The sequence below is a fragment of the Thamnophis sirtalis genome, unplaced genomic scaffold (genome assembly GCF_051295495.1).
Source record: "Thamnophis sirtalis isolate CommonGarterSnake01/CBP01778 unplaced genomic scaffold, rThaSir2_p1.2 scaffold_13, whole genome shotgun sequence".
NCBI lineage: Eukaryota > Metazoa > Chordata > Lepidosauria > Squamata > Natricidae > Thamnophis > Thamnophis sirtalis.
Genome location: NW_028261393.1, coordinates 44,974,084 through 44,994,177, shown reverse-complemented (window position 1 = coordinate 44,994,177; position 20,094 = coordinate 44,974,084). Strand labels below are relative to the sequence as shown.

Below are 20,094 nucleotides of genomic sequence, written 5' to 3'. Positions count from 1 at the left end.
TGACTCGTGGCGATCTTGTCAATGTCTATGGTGTTCAAGTGGTACTCCAATTGTTTTTGGGATTGCACCCAAGGCATCCAAATAGGATTGCAGCTGCTCCTCCTTCTCCTCCTCTTCTCCTTCTCCTCCTGCTCTTCCTCCTGCTCCTCTTCTTCCTCCTCCTCCTCCTCCTCTTCTTCCTCCTCCTCCTCTTCTTCCTCCTCCTCCTCCTTCTTCTCCTCCTCCTCTCCTCCTCCTCCTCCTCTTCTTTTTCCTCCTCCTCCTTTGTTGCACAGTCACCCAGATGTTCAGACAGGATTTGGCATTTTTGCCTACCTACCGAGACCTTCCCAAGGACCTGGGATAGACGGATGTGGACGTTTGGCCGGGCTACTGATTTTATTATTGGTGCTTCAGATGAAGCTTGGAGAATTGGCTCCAGTTTCTTCAGCTCTTTCCCAATGACCGTTGTTCTCTTCAAAGGGACCAGTGGCCCATTGGCATCACCTGATCCTTGAACCGCTGCAAAGAACAGCTTGCTGGCTCGCTCTTTGTCTCCACTGGGTGGGGTGGAGAAGGGACCATCCTGAGCTGTGCACAGGGAGCGAAGTAGGTCTGGTAACTATGCAGCCAGGTCATGTCTGGACAGCATTAGAACAAAAGCCCTTCTGATCCCGTGGAGCTGGAAATACCAGAAAAGTCTGTTTGAGAGCAAAGGAAACCAGGTTACCTATTTCAGCACCTCTTGTGTTTTGTTTATATCAGTCCTGGGTTAAAATCGAGCTCCATTCCTAAGTCTGCCTTTAACGTGAATTTGTACGGATGGTTCCTTGATGTGGGATCACCGTTGAGCCTATCATTCCTGTTGCTGAGTGAGTGTTGTCCCATTTTACGACTTTTTCTATCACAGCTGTTAATCGCTGCTGCTGTTGTTAAGTGAACCATGCAGTCTTTAAGCGAACTTGGCTCCCCCCTCCTCCATCCATTGACTTCCCTTGTTGGAAGCCAGTGGGGAAGGTTGGCAAATGGTGGTCACCTGACTCGGGGACTTGGCAACCGTCATTAAATACATGCCAAGTGGCCAAATTTTGATCCCATGACCTTGAGGAGACTGCAATGGTCGTAAGTGTGAAAAACGATCGCCGGTCACTCCAAGTTGATTCAGCCTTCCATCCTTCCAAGGTGGGTAAAATGAGGACCCAGATTTTGGGGGGCAATTGGCTGGCTCTGTAAACCGCTTAGAGAGGGCTGTAAAGCACTGTAAAGCGGTGTAGAAGTCTACGTGCTATTGCTATTCCTTCCTGCCTTCCTTCCTTCCTTCTTCCTTCCTTCCTTCTTCCCTCCCTCCCTTCTTCCCTTTCTCATTTTCCTTCCTAGTGGTACAGCGATTAGAATGCAGGATGGCAGGCTGACTCTGCCCATTGCCAGGAGTTCTATTCTCACTGGCTCAAGGGTGATTCAGCCTTCCATCCTTCCGAGGTGGGTAAAATGAGGACCCAGATTTTTGGGAGCAAGAGACTGACTCTGCAAACCGCTTAGAGAGGGCTTTGAAGCCCTCTGAAGCAGTATATAAGTCTAAGTGCCATTGCTATTTTCAGTGCCATTGTAACTTTGGTCACTAAACGAATGGCTGTAAGTTGAGGACTGGCCTCTGTGCAAGTCAGAGCACGTACTTACCAATGGACTGGATGGTGGGGAATGGAAGGATTTATCCTCCTTGCAGACAGCTGGTCCTTTGCATCCTTTTAGAGGGTCATTGAGGCTACTTGGGGGTTTACCTGTGTCATCGGAGTCACCTGAGTGGTGCAAATGGGTGTGGAGCCTTTTTGGAACTGCTGAAAGGATCTGTGTTGTCGATTGGAGATAGATGATGTCATATCCTTCCCCCTCTGTTGAGAGAGGGGCTGGGATTTTGACATAAATGGCCTCTTTGACTCCTTTTCCAAACCAGTGGTCCTCTCTGCCCTCTCTCAACAGAGCAGGAGGGATATGACATCATCTATCTCCAGTCTACAACACAGATCCTTTCAGCAGTTCCAAGAAGGCTCCCCATTCTGTTGCACCACTCATGTGTCCCTTGGACACAGGCAAACCTCCAGGTGGCCTCAATGACTCCCAATGCAAATGACCAGCTGCCTGTAAGGAGTATAAATCCTTCCATTCCCTACCAACTAATCACAGCTGAAAAAGCATCTTGGATGAGATGCTTTTTCAATTGCCTCTTGAAAAAGCACCTTTGGGACAACCATGACCTGGATGACTGAGAATCTCCAGCAGTGTTTAACAATCTGTTCTCTGCCCTAATGACCAGCTGGGTAGGCGTGGCTCGGTGGTCATGTGACTGGGTGGGTGTAGCCCACTCAATGTCACTCATGTCGATGGGCGCTTCACCTAAGCTGTTACAATGTAATAAGGGTTAACGGGAGAGGCGGTTTCTGTAAGCAGGGCAATAAAAATGAGGCTAGAAACAATACCAGAATGTTCCCTTCCTGCCTTCCTTACAGGATTAGCCCTGTAAAGTGGAAAAAATGAAATGAGATTTCTTCTAACAGACGGTTCTCTGAACTACTTAGAAAGTTAACAACCAGTTCTCCCGAATAGGTGCGAACCGGCTGAATCCACCACTGATCTCCAGAGATATTTAACTCAGAGTTTCTATGGATTTGGCGTTATCTCACAGCAAAGTTTGAATAGTATGCTATTGGGAAAATAATCAGTAAGCTCCACAAGTCCTGGATTGAATCTTTTATAAATAAGACACCAGGCCTGTCAAGGAGAAAAGACATAGATACAAGAGGATCTAGGACGGTGTTTATTATTGTTCTTGTTTTGCCAGAGATTTTACGGATGGCTTAAAAAGAAATATTGTGAGATATAAACTAACTCCCCGTCTTCTTCCTGGAGTAACATCCTTCCAGATTCTGGGAAGGTTGCAGGTTTTGGTTTGCAGAGATCAAACTGTTTGAAGGCTGGTTGAAAGGTTTGCAATTTGTGCTCCAAGTAAGTTGGCATTAAAAGATGAAATAATCGTGGGTTAATGCTTTATAGCTGTGATGGCGAACCTATGACACATGTGCCAGAGGTGACACACAGTGCCCTCTCTGTGGCACGTGAGCTGTTGCCCCAGTTCAGCTCTGCTGTGACTCCTGCTGGTCAGCTGGTCCTTGGGTTTCTGCCGCGAATGCGCGGGGGGGGGGCTGGAGTGCATGCGGGAGACCCGAGTGTGCATGCAGGGAGGTGGGCGCATGCAAGAAGTGCACAAGTGGGAGGGCGTATTCGTGGGGGCCATGTGCACATTGCATATTGGGTGTTTTGGCATGCACACATGTGCTTTGGGCACTCGGTCTGGAAAAGGTTAGCCATCCCTGCTTTATAGTTTCTGCAATTCGAACAGACAGAGCGAAATGAAATATTTGAGATCCCCTTTTTCTACTTTTGAATTATTTACACTGAGAAATTTCTACAGTGGAATTGGGAAAGAGCATTTCCTGCTCACAGCATTGACCTGGATAGGGCTGAAGTCCAGATAGCAGGTGAAGCTGAAGCTCAAAAGAAAGCACCTTTCTTTTATATCACTTCCTCCAACAGGTGAGAACACCTGGCTACTTTCTCAAGAACCTTCCAGGAAGTGCAACCTAGAAACATTTTGAAGCGCATTATGAAAGTTGGCAGCTTGGAAAGTCTATTCCAAATTTACTTTTGCTTTGCCCAGATCTTACGTCTTTCGTTGCTGCGTTCGAACATCTTAAACTGCTGTGTAGCCAGGACTCCAGTGCTTAGTGATAAATGTAAACTCCACATTGAAAGTAAGGTTATTAAAAGCTATGAAAGATAGAAGTGGGTTTTTTTTGTATAAAAAGGAAGCTTTTAAAAAAATAATAACAATAAAGTTGGATCTCTCAACTCAGCATTTTTGAACTGCTTCTGCATTGGAATAATTCATTCCCAACGGAATAATATTTTTTGGCAGATGTTTTCCTACAGACTTTCCCATAATAGAATATTTCAGCTAATGTTTATTATATTGAATTGTCTCTTTAAAGTCTCCCTTATTGGTCTCCTAGAGTTGGAATTATATGTGGGACTGAACTGACCTTGTGTCAGGGTTCCAAATAGCATCCAAAATTAAATCAGAGTCCAAGGCAAAGTATTGCTCAAAGTTCCAATTTATTAAGAGAGCCATGTTGGCACATCTGGGAAAGCCCGAATCTGAAAGCTTCTCGGTTTTCCCCACCCACTTGAAAGTTCTTGCCCCCCACACCCACAAGTCCATCACATGGTCCAATCTTCCACTGCCATACTGGCAGTTCCACCCATCCAGTTCCAGCCAGATGCAGAGATGTAGAAACAAAGGATGACCTTGGATTCTAGAAAGGAATTTTATTTTGACAACATCACATTCTACTCCTTACTATTCCCCCTCCCAATTTCCCACTAATGGAAGGGCATAGTAGAATAGAATATTAGTGTGGAAGGCCAAAGATCCCAGAAGGAACCAGCTGCAGGCCTGACCTTGTTTTGTGAGCTTGGAGATTCTGGAACTATTGTCTGGGCTAGGAAATAAAATCATCATCAGAATCAACCTCCTAGAACAGGGGTGTCAAACTTGATTTCATTGAGGGCTGCATCAGGGTTGTTAATAGGGGGGCAGAGGGGCGTGGCCAGCTCGATGACACTTGTCTTGGAGGCGCCTGTGGTGGGCCAAGCACTCTGCCAGCAGAAACAGGCTCCCAAGCTCTGTTTCCGGCCGTGACAGCCTCCCGGGCTCTGTTTTCATTGGCAGAGGCACCATGGGCTGGTCCTTCCAGGGCAGCCTCGTGGGCCAGATCTGATCCGTGGGCCTTGAGTTTGACACCCCTGTCCTAGAAAGAGACTATAGCAGACCAATCGTGGATGACAGCATTAACTGACCTTGGCTAATGTTGAGGAAACAAAGTTGGGTTGAACTTGTTGTTGTTGTTGTTATTAACAGAATAATAGGGTTGGAAGGGATCTTGGAACAGTGGTGAAATTCAAATGTTTTTACTACCGGTTCTGTGGGTGTGGCTCGGCGGGAGTGGTGTGGCTTGGTGGGTGTGGCTTGGCGGGCGTGGGAGGGGAAGGATACTGCAAAAAACCCATTCCCTCCCGATCACTTAGGACTTGGGAGGCAGAGGTGGGGCCAGCCAGAGGTGGCATTTTCAGGTTCTCCAAACTACTCAAAATTTCCGCTACCGGTTCTCCAGAACCTGCTGGAGTTCACCCTTGCCTTGGAGGTCTTCTGGTCCAACCTCTTGCTCAAGCAGGAAACCCTTTACCATTTCAGACAAATGGTTGCCCAATCTCTGCTTAAACACCTCCAGCGATGGATCACTCACAACTTGCGAATAAAAGCGAACATATGTGTCCCAGGGTAGCGTTCTGGGTCGGATACCGGGATCTGTCTTCTGAGCTTTTGGACTTTTTCTGGAGCCCATCCTCAGGGAACTTCTCTCTGGGAACACACACTCAAGTTCCTGAGAGGGTCTGCAAGCTCAGAAAACTAAACTTCTGGTCCCGGTGACCGACCCAGATTGCATTCCTACAACTTAGGTTAGCTTGGTTAATACTTGGAAAGAAGACTATGAGGAAGCCTTAGGACTGGAAAGTCAGAATAAAAACAACTCGAAAGAAGACAATAGCAAGCCCCTTGCATAGTATCTCCAAGAAAACTGCATGAGTATGTCCATGTAGTCACCAGAAACTAAACGTTACTCAAGAAAGACTTGGCTTTACACTAGACTGTCCTCAGTTCACAGATGTTTGTGATGTGTGTTGGCATGGTTCTTAGCCAGCGGTTTTTTGTGGCCCTCTTGACATGTCACTGGTAGGTAAAGGTTCCCCTTGCACATATGCGCTAGTCGTTCCCGACTCTAGGGGGTGGTGCTCATGTCCATTTCAAAGCCGAAGACCCAGCACTGTCCGAAGACGTCTCCGTGGTCATGTGGCCGGCATGACTAAACACCGAAGGCGCATGGAACGCTGTTACCTTCCCACCAAAGGTGGTTCCTATTTTTCTACTTGCATTTTTTACGTGCTTTCGAACTGCTAGGTTGGCAGAAGCTGAGACAAGTAATGGGAGCTCACTCCCTTACGCAGTGCTAGTCAGTCGAGGTCATACTTGTTTGGTGGTTTTGCCCTTTCTATGTCTAAAACGTGAGATTGGAGTCTTGTGTTTTCCAACAGAAATGTGAGTTACATTCCTTACTCCATAATTAGTTCCCAATCACATCAAAAATAGGACATGTGCTATTTTTCAGGGGGGGGGGGAGGAAATTGACTGCCGAGTTCCATTCTAGAAGCAGTGTGGCTGCGTTGTTGCTTCTGATTTCATTAACTTGACGGGTTGCGTTGATGTGTTGTGACACGTGCCAATTACAATAAAAGAAGCCTGGATCTCTGCCCCACCTGGGATCTAACGCTTAGCCAATTTGGCAGAATCTATGCCACCTTACTGGCATCGACCAATCACCATCCTAGTTAAAAATAATACCCGTGGGTTTTTTTTCAGCCTCTTATTCTCTGCAGGATTAGGAGAACCAGCCTTAATAAGTCTCGAAAGATCGGCCTTTGATTTCACTTCATCCTTTCTTTCACTGTCAGCAATAATATGAGTTGGTAGGCCAGGAACAGGCCAATTCATTTATTTATTTTTTAGCTTACTGTGCTTAAACTGGGAAATACGCACATGAGTTATGCATCTTCCAGGCCCCTGAGGCTGCAGGGTGTGGTTTAGACAGGTTTATGAGGATCTCCTGGAGATTATTTGCCTTGAGAAGATAAATGAACTTCATTCTTCTCTGATGCTACCAGATTCTAAGATGGCTGTTGGAAATATAGTCGGCTTAGAGCAGAGTAGGAAAGACTGACATATCACTTCCCCACACTCCCTCTTGATTTATGGATTGTCCTAAAGTTGAAGAAATATCTCCCACTTTGAGATCCAGTCTTCTAGTACTTGAGGGGCTGCTACAAAGAAGAGGGGGTCAGCTTATTTTCCAAAGCACCAGAAGGCAAGACGTGCTGGAGACTTTGAGTAATATCTGAACCTGATTGCTCCTTGCCCAGCCCCTCTTTTCCAATATCTAAGGGGCAGCCACAAAGAAGTTTAGTTTAATCTCTAGTTTAATGAAAAGAAGGACTAGGGGGTGACATGATGGCTGTGTTTCAATATCTAAGAGGATGCCACAAAGAAGAGGGAGTCAAGCTATTTTCCAAAGTACCTGAAGGCAAGACAAGAAGCAATGGGTAGAAACTAATCAAGGAGTGAACCAGAGGTGGGTTCCTACCAGTTTGCACCAGTTCGGTAGAACCGGTTTGTCAAATCTACCGAACCGGTTAGAAGAGGTTCCACCAGTGGACCCGGAAAACAGGCCACACCTATAGAAGAGGTTCCAAAATTTTTTGAAACCCACCTCTGACACACACTACCAATTTTATTTTACTACCAATTCACTCACACAAACATGCACTTCTTGCACATGTGCGCGCACACACACACACAGACTCACACAGAGAGAGAAAGAGAAAGGAAGGAAGAAAGAAAGAAATAAAGAAAAAAAGAAAGAAAAAGTGAGAGTGAGATTAAAGAAAAAAAGGAAAAAGGGACAGAGAGACAAAAGGAAGGAGAGAGAGAGGGAGAGAGAGAGAGAGAGAGAACACATGGCCAGCAAGCCACTCCCACCAGATCACATGGCCAGCAAGCCACTCCCACAAAGGAGGCCACACCCACAGAGTAGGTTCGAAAAAATTTTGAAACCCACCACTGGAGTGAACCAACCTAGAACTAAGGATGAATTTCCTGACAGCCAGGACAATTAATCAGGGGAACAACTTGCCTTCAAAAGTTGTGGCTTCTCCATCTCTGGAAACGTTTAAGGAGAGGGTGGACAGCCACTTGTCTGAAATGGTACAGGATCTCCTGTTTGAGCAAGGAGTTGGGCTAGAAAACCAACTATTATTCTGTTATCCCTCTACTGGCTAAAGAGCCAGTTAGTGATGCTACCAGATATGAGGAAATGTTTGTAGTAAGAAGTCTTCTGTGCCTTCACTTCTTTTAACGTAAGCCCGTTGTTTCTTTCTCAATACTGTCAACCAACTGAAGTACCTTGTCGGTTGTGACCGTCTGCATGGGCATTTGGTGAGTAACCCAAGAAGAATGGGTTATCTTCTGCCAAAGTGCATCAAAGAAGTGGATGGCACAGGTGCCTTATATAGCAATGATAATTTGGGACTCAGTGGTGGCCACAGGTTGTGAACTGCCCATAATTTAAACCAGCTGCCGAATTGAATCATTTTCCTATGGAATGCTACTCTTGTGAACTTAAATTACACCCACTGGGAGCCCCGGTGGCACAGTAGTTAAAAGTGCAGTATTTCAGGCAAACTCTGTCCACAGTCTGGAGTTTGATTCTGATGGGCTCCAGTTTGACCCAGCTTTCCATCCTTCCGTGGTTGATAAAACGAGGACCCAGATTGTAGGGGACATTATGCAAATAATGCCTTTACATTGCAAACTGCCCAGAGAGAGTGCTGCAAAGTTCAATGGGATGGTATATAAGCTTAAATGCTATTGCTATATCTAACCTTACATGCTGGATACTAGAGGGAGTATTGGGGTAAGCAATGGTCAAATAAGTTTGAGTTCAACTAGGATTCTGGCTGTGTCAGGGTTTCAAGTAACACACCCAGAGCAAGCAGAACTCCAAGGCAGGATGATTCCTCAAAGAATAGTTTTATTTAGTATGTCTGTTTAGTATGTATGTTTAGTATGTGAAAACCGACTCTGAATGTTCCCATGGTTTTCATCTAATTAAAAGTAAAAGTTTTTCCCCTTCCCTAATCAGTAATATGGTTCAATCAAAGCACCGTCTGGTTGCCTGGTAACTTTACTCTTCCTCTCCCCAACCACCTGTGGGAATGTCCTTGGTTCCCAGGAGAAAATATTTTGTTTTGGCTTACAAAACCCCAGCTATCTCTATTTCCCCCCTCCCTATCCCTCAGCTCCAATGTAGAAACACTGAAGCCTCAAAGTGGCTTCGGTCAGCTTCAGGGCTGACAGGCTATTGGCATTGAACCATATTGTCCATTCACTGATCCATCTCATTCATTCGTTTGTATTCTTATTTTTGGTGATAGATTTGGAGGAATTGATGTAGAGTTCCAGTGTATTCCGCTAAATGTAAATGCTGCCATCTTTTAATCATATATATGGCTCTGTGTGTGTGTATGTATATTCCAGCATAACTCTGGAATGCCTCGAGCAATTTCAACTTGGTACACAGATGACTTACTCTCTGGAGAAACATAATGAGGGGATGACACTCCTAACACCCCTTAGGCTGTGTGTTCTGTTAAGATACAGCCTGTTGCGCCTTAAAATGGCTTCTACTGTACTGCCGTAAAATGGCTTCTACTGTAGAGCACAGTGGAGTTGCCATGATAATAGCTTCACAGTACTCCACAAGGGGACTCCCTCTGGTAAGGGGGAAAATCCAATATTAGAAATTATTTTTGATCCGGACATTTCCCCCCTATAAATAAATACCTGGGCAATGTCAGGTTATCAGCTAGTTGAAGAAAAAAACACAGTATTGGACAATCAAGCTCATGATTTTTAGCTGACCATGATTGTCCGCTTTTAAGGCAGGAATTGGGATGGATTGCATGTCAGGAGTAAACAATGTGGTGTCCACCAGAAACGTGGAGCTTAGCACCATGTCCTAAACCATGCTTGACATGACTGATGTGTCTAAAATATCTCAGTGCATCAAATGACCTAATTTGCATGCTAAAAGAATCCATTCAGAGGGCAGTGTGCTTTTAAACAAGTAATTCAGAAAACTGATTTATTCACGGAAGCTTAGATCATCCACTCTTTTGTGGCTTATCATAGGGTGTCATCTAGAATATATCAAACATACCATGCAGACGTAATGGGTGGAAGCTTGTTAAAAAGAAAACCAACCTCGGAAAGATTTTCTGACAGTGTGAAGAATTGATCAGTGGAACAACTTGGCTTCCACAGTTGGGATGTTCCATCACGAGGGTTTCAAAAATAAAAATAGACTGGTCAGCCATTTGATCTGGTTGGAATAAGGTCACCTACATTAAGCAGGGAATTGGATTAGACCTCCAAGGTGGTCTAGGATCACTCTAGATCCAGCTCTAGGATCTCTGTTCCATGTTATCAATGTTCTCCAGATCTTCAAGCGGATCTTTTCCAATGTTTGTTCACTTTGAAGTGAAGACCGCAAAGTTTTACAGATTAACAGAGTTGGAAGGGACCTTGTAGGTCATCTACTCCAAGTGCCCCACCCAAGCAGGAGACCATATGCTATTTCTGACAAATGGCAGCCCAGTCTCTTCTTGAAAGCCTCCAATGATGAAGCTCCCACAGCTTCTGAAGGCAACTTCTGTTCCATGGGTTGATTGTTCTCACTGTCAGAAAATCCCTCCTTATTTCAAGGTTGAATCCCTCCTTGTTCAGTTTCCATCCATTATTCTTTGTCTGGCCTTCAGGTGTTTTGGAAAATAGCTTGACCCTCTCCTCTCTGTGGCAGCCCCTCAAATATTGCAACACTGCTATCATGTCTCCTTTGGTCTTTCTCTTCACTAGATTAGCCATGCCCAATTCCTGCAACCGTTCATTGTATGTTTTAGCCTCCAGTTCCCTAATCATCCTGGTTGCTCTCCTCTGTACTCTTTCTAGAGTCTCAACATCCTTTTTATAGGGTGGTGACCAAAACCGAATGCAATAGTCTAGGTGTGGTCTTATTAAGGCTTTATAGAGTGGCACTAGTATCCCTCTGTAAAGTTTGAAAGTCTGAACTATTTTGTCTTCCGCAGATGTCACCTGTGACATCCTCTTCCTGTTTTGCTCCACTTAGATTAATAATAGCTTTTATTATCGCAATTGAACATGCTGTGGGAGGTAAAGGAAGATATTGCTATGTGTCAATTCAGCAGCTTGATAGTAGTAACACTGCCTTGTGAAATGATCTGCCCACAGAGATCCGGACCCTTCCTACTCTCTCGGCCTTCCAAAAAGCCACCAAAACCTGGCTGTTTCGGCAGGCCTGGGGCTGTTGACCCATTTATAAGGTGCAGCCCCCATCTACGTTGAGTGTATGTTGTGTTCCTTTTAACTTCTTCTTGTCTTTTCCCTATTTTTTAATTTTTTGTTTTTATTTCTCGTATTTGTAAGCCGCCCGGAGTCCTATGGGATTCGACAGCATATAAGTTTATTAAATTACGAATTAATTAAATTATGATTTAAAAAAAAAAACTTATAGCAATTGACCCAGAGAGAACGGTGTATATCAGGGGGTCCCAAACTTGGCAACTTTAAGACTTGTGGACTTCAACGCCCAGCTGGCTGGAGAATTCTGGGCGTTGAAGTCCACAAGTCTTAAAGTTGCCAAGTTTGAAGATCTCTGGTGTCTATTCTATATCTGGTTTTTCCCCCCCTGATTCATCTACTTTTTGCAATGAGCATGAGAAGCTCCTCCGGGCATTTCGCTTAGAAAGAAAGATAAGATCCCATTCATATATGTGGGATCCATCGACTTCATTTGAATTCCTTTTTACCTAAGACAGGGCTGGTTTCTCCCACCCATAATATATAAGCAATAAATCAAACAGCAGCCGGCTTGTTTTAAAAAAAAATGCTTTGAAGGGCAAAATGAATAGTCACAATGAAACATTATTTAAGGCACAGTTTATCCCAAAGAGTTATTAAAGGCAACGTTTGCTGTAGTTTATCAGAACTGGAGCTTGCCGGGGGGCATCCCAGGTGCAAGGTTTCTGTTTTATAATTTTTTGTTTTTACTGTTCTATGATTGCTTTATGTATATATAGGTTTTGTTGTGGTGGTTAAGATAGGCGGCCATACATCTTTTAAATACATACATATCCGCACAGTTGCTCTTCTATTGAGGCAGTTTCTTTTAGTTGTGTTCTGACTGAGGTTTCCTGAGAGCATGAAGCAAACTCCTTGTCCTGATAAAAAAACCCTTTTATTAATTGACTGTGAATTCTGCTCATTCATATCCAGCAAAGTCTTTCAAGGGAGGATTTACAGTCACAGACCTTATCTGGCTTGGACAGCTGCCAGGTTGATATCTGCAGAACTTGGCAAGGAGTCTTGGAGAGTCATGATTAAGCGAACTAATTGTCTCCTGCAAACTCCACTCCCCTTTCGCTCCTCTTTTATTTCCTCTGGATGGGGCCATTCATCGTCCACCTGTGGCCTTCCTCCCAAGTCGACTCCTGTTCTTTAGCTGTTCCCTTCGTCTGGCAACTCTGCACATGCACACACTGGGAACAGGCTCCAGCTGTTCCTCTGCCTCACTGAAGTCTGATTCTGAAGGCAGCTGATAACTGGCATATGGCTCTGTCCCCCTCTCTGCCTCCAACGCAGAGCCCTCATCAGAGCCTTCCCCAGACTCCAGGACTGTCCCATCTTCCACCCCAACCTCCTCACTGTCCAAATCTCCTGCCATCTCTGCTGGCCGCTGGCAGGCCACAACAAATTGATTCTTTTTCATCCATAGAAATAATCACCAAGGTATTCACATTTGTGTATTCTTTACAACTCTGCAGAACAAGCACACACTCTTGTCTATGGAGATTCTCAATCATCCAGGTCCTGGTTGTCGCAAAGGTGTCTTCTCCAAAAGGCAATTGGACTTGCCTGGATTTTTTTTCTTTTAAAAATGTTTTCCTTCTCATCCGAGAAGCTTCTTCAGTTCTTGGCCTGTTTTTTTTAAAAAAAACATTTCACTGCTCATCCAAGATGCTTCTTCTGTTCTGAACCAAAGAAGTTTCTTGGATGAGAAGCGAAATGTTTTCAGAGGGGAAAAAAAATCCAGGAAAGTCTAGTTGCCTTTTGGAGAAACCACCTTTGGGACAAGCAAATACTGAACATTGTTCCCAAGGTGGCGCAGTGGTTAAATGCAGCACTGCAGGCTACTGCTAGATCAGCAGGTCAGCGGTTCAAATCTCACCGGCTCAGGGTTGACTCAGCCTTCCATCCTTCCGAGGTGGGTAAAATGAGGACCCAGATTGTTGGGGGCAATATGCTGACTCTCTGTAAACCGCTTAGAGAGGCCTGAAAGGCCTATGAAGCGGTATATAAGTCTACTGCTATTGCTGATTTTACTCCGTCTAATACATTACTGGGATGCGGTGGCTCAGTGGCTAACACCCTAAGCTTGTTGATCAGAAAGGTTGGCAGTTCAGCGGTTCAAATCCCTAATACCGCATAATGGAGTGAGTTCCTGTTACTTGTCCCAGCTTCTGCCAACCTAGCAGTTCGAAAGCATATTAAAATGCAAGTAAAAAAATAGGAACCACCTTTGGTGGGAAGGTAACAGCATTCTGTGTGCCTTCAGTGTTGAGTCATGCCGGCCACATGGCCATGGAGGCATCTTCGGACAGCGCTGGCTCTTTGGCTTTGAAACGGAGATGAGCACCGCCCTCTAGAATCGGGAACGACTAGCACATAATGTATGTGTGAGGGGAACCTTTACCTTTAGTACATTAGTAGAGTGTACGTTTTTCCATGGAACGGTTAACAATAGACTTGTTTCCAGTGAAGGACTCCCCATGTGATTTAATTCTTCCTAAAAAACAGAAGCCTTGAGACTATTGTTGTTTGTCAGAATGAGGTCCAGTTGCGCTGTCAAATCTAATCAGCTAGCTAAGCGCCAAACATTTTCAGTGATGAAATCAACTCCACCTAAAAGAGAAGAAAAAAAACAACCACATGATCTGCAACTTTGTCTTAACAAGTCTTATAATTTGCTTTGGGAATGCAGTTCCCGTTTTCTGGTTATGTCAACAGATTTTCATCACTTTCCCTCGGTAAGCCATGAAAGGCTGCAAGAATTGTTACACCAGGGAGATATGGTAATGCTTTCAAGCGTCTGCTTAATGCATGCATTTGCTAAAGGGTAAAATCTCTGTACCAGCAATTCAATATCAGACTTGTTAGACTATTTATGCAGCCTGTTGCCTGCTTACGTATTCCCCAACTTGATCCCCTCCAGTTGTGTAGGACTTTGGCTCCCATAATTCCCCAGCCGGTATGAACCTTACGGGATCGTGGGAATTGAATCCAGTATATCAGGGTGAATAAAACAGTGTTCTGAATCCTTAGTTGTCCAGGATCACCCAATGTAGGCAGAACACCTCCATCTACAAAGACTGAACTACAGTTTCCCAAGAGCCTCAGCCATCAGTGATCATGAGATAAGGATCTGGGAGATGTAGTTCAGGAATAGACCTCCAATACAATTAACGGTTGAAGGAACTGGGCATGGCTAGTCTAGAGAAGGAACAGGGTAGACAAAGGCTGCCACAGGGAGTGGGGTCAACCTAGAGAGGTACTAATGCCACTCTATAAAGCCTTAGCAAGACAACACCTAGAATACTGCATCCAGTTTTGGTCACCACCCTATAAAAATGATGTTGAGACTGTAGAAAGAGTGCAGAGAAGAGCAACCAAGATGATCAGGGGACTGGAGGTTAAAACCTACAATGAATGGTTGCAGGAACTGGGCATGGCTAGTCTAGTGAAGAAAAGGACCAGGGGAGACATGAGAACAATCTTCCAATATCTGAGGGGCTGCCACAGAGAGTTGGGGGTCAGCCTGTTTTCCAAGGCACCTGAAGGCCAGACAAGGAATAAAGGATGGAAACTGAGCAAGGAGAGATTCAACCTGAAAATAAGCAGGGATTTTCTGACAGTGATCAACCCATTGAACAGAAGTTGCCTTTGAAAGTCGTGGAGATTTATCACTGGAAGCTTTTAAGAAGAGACTGGGCTGCCATTTGTCAGAAATGGCATACAGTCTCCTACTTGGACAGGGGGTTGGAGTAGATGACCTACAATGTCTCCTCCAAATCTGTTAATCTGTAAAATTTTGCGATCTTCACTTCAAAGAACCAGGTTTCAAATATTGGTCAGATCCAAATGTCTATGGAGATTTTCAGTCATCCAAGTCATGGCTGTCCCAAAGATGCTTTTTCAAGAGACAACTGGACTTTCTTGGTTTCTCTTTGAAGATGTTTCTCTTCTCATCCAAGAAGCTCAAGAAGAACCTTTGGGACATGTCAGATCCAAAGTTGGCCTAAATATGTTCTGAGCTCAAAGGTGACCTATATCATCTCCAGTTTTGGAGACCTATCTGCATCCAGTTTTGGTTACCACACTATAAAAAAGATGTTGAGACTCTGGAAAGAGTGCAGAGAAGAGCAATCAAGATGACTAATGGACTGGAGGCTAAAACATATAATGAATGGTTGCAGGAACTGGGCATGGCTAGTCAAGTGAAAAGAAGGACCAGGGGAGACATGATAGCAGTCTTCTAATATTTGAGGGGCTGCCAAAGAGAGGAGGTGGTCAAACTATTTTCCAAAGCCCCTGAAGCCTAGACAAGGAATAATGGATGGAAACCAATCAAGGAGAGATTCAACCTGGAAATCAGGAGAAAATTTCTGACAGTGAGAACAATCAACCAATGGAACAGAAGTTGCCTTTGGAAGTTGTGGGAGCTTCATCCCTGGAAGCTTTCAAGAAAAGATTTCCATCTGTCAGAAATTGTGTAGGGTCTCCTGCTTGGGCGAGAGGTTGGACTAGATGACCTACAAGGTCCCTTCCAACTCTGTTAATCTGTTAAAGGTCCCTTCCAGCTCATTTATTTTAAAGAATATCTAGATAGCAAAGGAGTCTGGCTAACCATTCTGCTGAAGGTGCTTTGTAAATTCCTAGAATTCCATAATCTTTGGGACTGTTTTTATTTTCTTCTCTGATCAAACAAGACGGCATTAGGTTACTCGTGAAACAAACAATGCTAACAACGCATTTACTTTCTTGCAGGAAGTTCCATCTCCAGCCTTGAAACTGTCTCCTTATTCCCAGGGCAACGTTCGAAGGATTATCTTGGAGAATCCTGAAAAGGTAGGAAAGTTGCACTGTTGTTACAATGGCATTGGGTGTAAGATGTTGGAAGTGGATTTAAGTATTTGTGTGTGTGGATGCACTGGCTCAGAGGCTAAGTAGCGCTGAGCTTGTCGATCAGAATGGTTGGCAGCTCGGCGGTTTGAATCCCTAGCGCCGCATAACGGAGTGAGCTCCCGTTACTTGTCCCAGCTTCTGCCAACCTAGCAGTTCAAAAGCATGTAAAAATGCAAGTAGAAAAAGAGGAACCACCTTTAGTGGGAAGGTAACAGCATTTTGTGTGCCTTCGGCATTTAGTCATGCAGGTCACATGACCATGGAAACGTCTTCGGACAGCGCTGGCTCTTCTGCTTTGAAACGGAGATGAGCACCACCCCCTAGAGTCGGGAACAGCTAGCACTTATGTGTGAGGGGAACTGGAGTAGCCGTGCCCAATTCCTGCAACCATTTATCATGTTTTAGCCTCCAGTCCCCTACTTATCATTTTGTAAAGTCGGATGCTTTGCAGTCTACGAGACCGTGTGTGAATAAGGAGTTGCTTTCTTTCTTACAGGAGCCGCTGTCTCCACTTCTGAGAGGCGGGAATAATGTGATCTATGAAAAGACAATAAGGAAATACGAGCTGCTAAATCCAGATGAGGTAAGAGATTCTCCTGCCCCCTCCTTCCCTCCCTCCCTCCTTCCTTTCTTCCTTCTTCTGTCTTCTTCCTGTCTTCCTCCCTCCCTCCCTCCCTCCCTTCTTTCTGTCTTTCTGTCTGTCTTTCTTTTTCCTTCTTTCTTTTTCCTTCTTTCTTTTTCCTTCTTTCTTTCTGTCCCCTCCCTTCCTCCATCCCTCCCTTTTGTCTTCTTTCTCCCTTCCCTCCTTTCTTTCTTTCTTTCTTTCTTTCTTCCTTCCTTCCTTCCTTCCTTCCTTCCTTCCTTCCTTCCTTCCTTCCTCCCCCCTCTCAACCTCCTTCCCTCCTTTTCTGTTCTCTTCCATCCTTCTCTTTATTCCTTTCCCTCCCTCCCTTCTTTTTGCTTTTAAAGAGAAACCGGAAAGTGTTTTAATTTGACTGCAGAGCTAAAGTGGACAGAATCGCCTTTCGGTTGCCTGAGCCTTTAGCGGAGTGGTTTTCAACCTGTGGGTTGGGGCCTCTTTGGGGTTCGAACAACCCTTTCACAGGGGCCGCCTAAGACCATTGGAAGACACATATTTTTGAAAAAATACGGAAAACATAAAATAATTTTATGGCTGAGGGTCATCACAACATGAGGAACTGTTTTAAAGGGTCACAACATTAGGAAGGTTGAGACCCACTGTTTTAGCGGGTTTGTCTCTAGGGAGGTTTGCACTTTTGGACCCAAACACCTGCCCTCGTTTGATCTCCAGGGCAAATGAAAGCAACTTAGCCAATTGCACAAATAGCTGGACGTTGCTGCCCTAGAAACAAAGCTGTGCATTCAAGAGGCATCCTGCCCTTTTGACACAGATGAATACGGAGTCGTGTTTCACTTTCTTCTCCAGGAGACTAAAGATCCAAGGTGTGTCCCCTTTTTAGAGGCTCAGGTGAACCCAAGAGGTATTTTAAGAACTGGTTTACCAGTCTGCGTGTTGAGGAATTGAAAGTGGGGGAGGGAGGGAACAGGTGAACAAGGTAAGTCCAAAGCGTTGGCTGGTATGAAAACTAAAAGACCTTGTGAGGTCCTTGATGCTTTCTTGTTTTTCTGCAGGCATTTCATTACCCAGCTATGTAATATCATCCATGCTAGAAGGTGTTTTCCCTCTGTTTATATACCTTTCTGTACAGAGAGCAAACCACCCACTCCTTTCTAGCACTGATGTTGTTACCTAGTTGGGCATTGAAACGTCACTTCCAGTTTGTCCGTGGGGCTGTTTTTCATCCTCTGGAGCCTTCAGGGAAGCTGCCTGAAGGCCCCTGAAGGCTCCGGGGGGCTAAAACCAGCCCTACAAGCAAACTGGAAGTCCATTCCCAAACTTCTGATTTGCCTGTAGGGCCTTCCTCCTGAAGCCTCCAGAGGGCCTCCGGGGGTGGGGGAGGCTGTTTTCACCATCCCCAGGCTCCTATAAAGCCTCTGGAGCCTGGGGAGGGCGAAAAAAGCATGCAAAAAATGGGGGGCTCGCACTGGTCATGCGTGCATGCACACTGGGGTCGTGCATATGGGTGTGGCACGCCCGCACACGACCCCCCCCTGCGCTCCCCACACTTTTGCCACGCCAGCCAAAAAAAGTTCGCCATCACTGCCCTATACCGTTTCAGACAGATGGCTATCCAACATCTTCTTAAAGACTTCCAGTGTTGGGGCATTCACAAGTTCTGGAGGCAAGCTGTTCCACTGATTCATTGTTCTAACTGTCAGGAAATTTCTCCTTAGTTCTAAGTTGCTTCTCTCCTTGATTAGTTTCCACCCGTTGCTTCTTGTTCTATCCTCAGGTGCTTTGGAGAATAGTTTGACTCCCTCTTCTTTGTGGCAACCCTTGAGATATTGGAAGACTGCTATCATGTCTCCCCTAGTCCTTCTTTTCATTAAACTAGACATACCCAGTTCCTGCAACCGTTCTTCGTAGTCTCCAGTCCCTTAATTCTCTTGGTTGCTCTTCTCTGCACTCTTTCTAGAGTCTCCACATCTTTTTTACATTGTGGCGACAATGACTTACCCCGATCAAGATGGGTTTGGTTTTAGAGCTCTCTGCATCTACTATGAGTCTGCCTCCAGGTGCTAGAAATCTGGATTTCCCTTCTGACCGTACAGCCTAATGAAACAGCCCTTTGTGGACTTTCTCAGTTCTCATGTCCTCCTTTGCAAGACAAATCTCATAGATTTGCAAACCAATGGCTTGTGTTACAATAACCTGCAAAGCAGAAGTTCTTTCTCTTTGTCAACCAGGTGTAAAATAAAACAAACGAACCAGGAAGAGACCGGAATTCTTGGAAACAAAGCCAAATAGAGATTTGACTACGGAGTTCAGTTTGGAAATAGGTCCCCTATGAAAAACTTCTTTTCTGTAGTTACGTCTGCAGCAGAACTGATTTTACACATTGAGCCCACTGCACAATAAGTCATTGTTGGCTGGATTCACGCATGGCCAGTCAGCTATTAGCCGTGTGTCCCGAAGTTGCAAACCAGAATAAGCAAACAAGCTCAAGTGTGTAAACAGAACGTAACAATAAGGTCAAAGTCAAATTCAGAACAGCTTCATTGTACACAGCGGACTTTATCTTGGGGGCAGAGTTGCTTGGCAAGGAATGCTGGGAGGAAGGCTTCTTATCTAGAGTGGTTTGTCTCAATTTTGGCAGCCAGGAAGACGGTGGACTTCAACTCTCAAATTCCCCAGCTGTGGAATTCTGGGAGTAGAGGTCCACCCCTCTTTAAGCCGCTCAGGTAGAGAAACTCTACTCCAAAGGGTTTTGAGTGCCACACTTACTGAAACTTGTGCCAAACTTTAGAAGGTGAGGACTATGAGGTAGGTCTACACTTCAGATGATTTAATGGCCACAGTAAAAGTTGAATAGAATAGGGAATGGGGAATGGGGAATGGGGAATGGGGAATGGGGAATGGAATACAATACAATACAATACAATACAATACAATACAATACAATACAATACAATACAATACAATACAATACAATAGATATTAGAATAAAAGAATACGATAGGATAGGATAGGATAGGATAGATATTAGAATGAAAGAATAGAATAGATATTAGAATGATAGAATAGGATAGAATAGAATAGAAATTAGAATGAAAGAATAGAATAGCTATTAGAATGAAAGAATAGAATAGCTATTAGAATGAAAGAATAGAACAGAACAGAATATAAATTAGAATGAAAGAATAAAGTAGAATAGAATAGTTTTATTGTCACTTTGAATGTACACTAATTGGCATACATTAAAAATGAAATACAATACAATACAATACAAAAGAATAAAAGAATAGGATAGGATAGGATAGATATTAGAATGAAAGAATAGAATAGATATTAGAATAGGATAGAATAGAATAGATATTAGAATGAAAGAATAGAATAGAACAGAATAGAAATTAGAATGAAAGAATAAAGTAGAATAGAATAGAATAGAATAGAATAGCTTTATTGTCACTTTGAATGTACACTAATTGGCATA

At 44.4% G+C, this 20,094-nt stretch overlaps 1 protein-coding gene across 3 annotated transcripts in view; it reads left to right on the top strand.

The window, feature by feature from the left end:
* POF1B (POF1B actin binding protein) overlaps positions 1 to 20,094 on the top strand; it is a 60,449-nt gene that overhangs the window by 14,628 nt on the left and 25,727 nt on the right. For 2 of the 3 annotated variants that reach the window (XR_015698297.1, XM_087727338.1), the window contains exons 2-3: positions 15,881 to 15,961; positions 16,515 to 16,601. Coding sequence is in view for 2 of the 3 variants with exons in the window: in XM_087727338.1 (XP_087583464.1) it covers positions 15,881 to 15,961; positions 16,515 to 16,601 (168 nt within the window). In the remaining variant the exon portion in view is untranslated. The remainder of the gene's footprint in view (positions 1 to 15,880; positions 15,962 to 16,514; positions 16,602 to 20,094) is intronic. The other variant, XM_087727339.1, reaches the window with a different exon arrangement.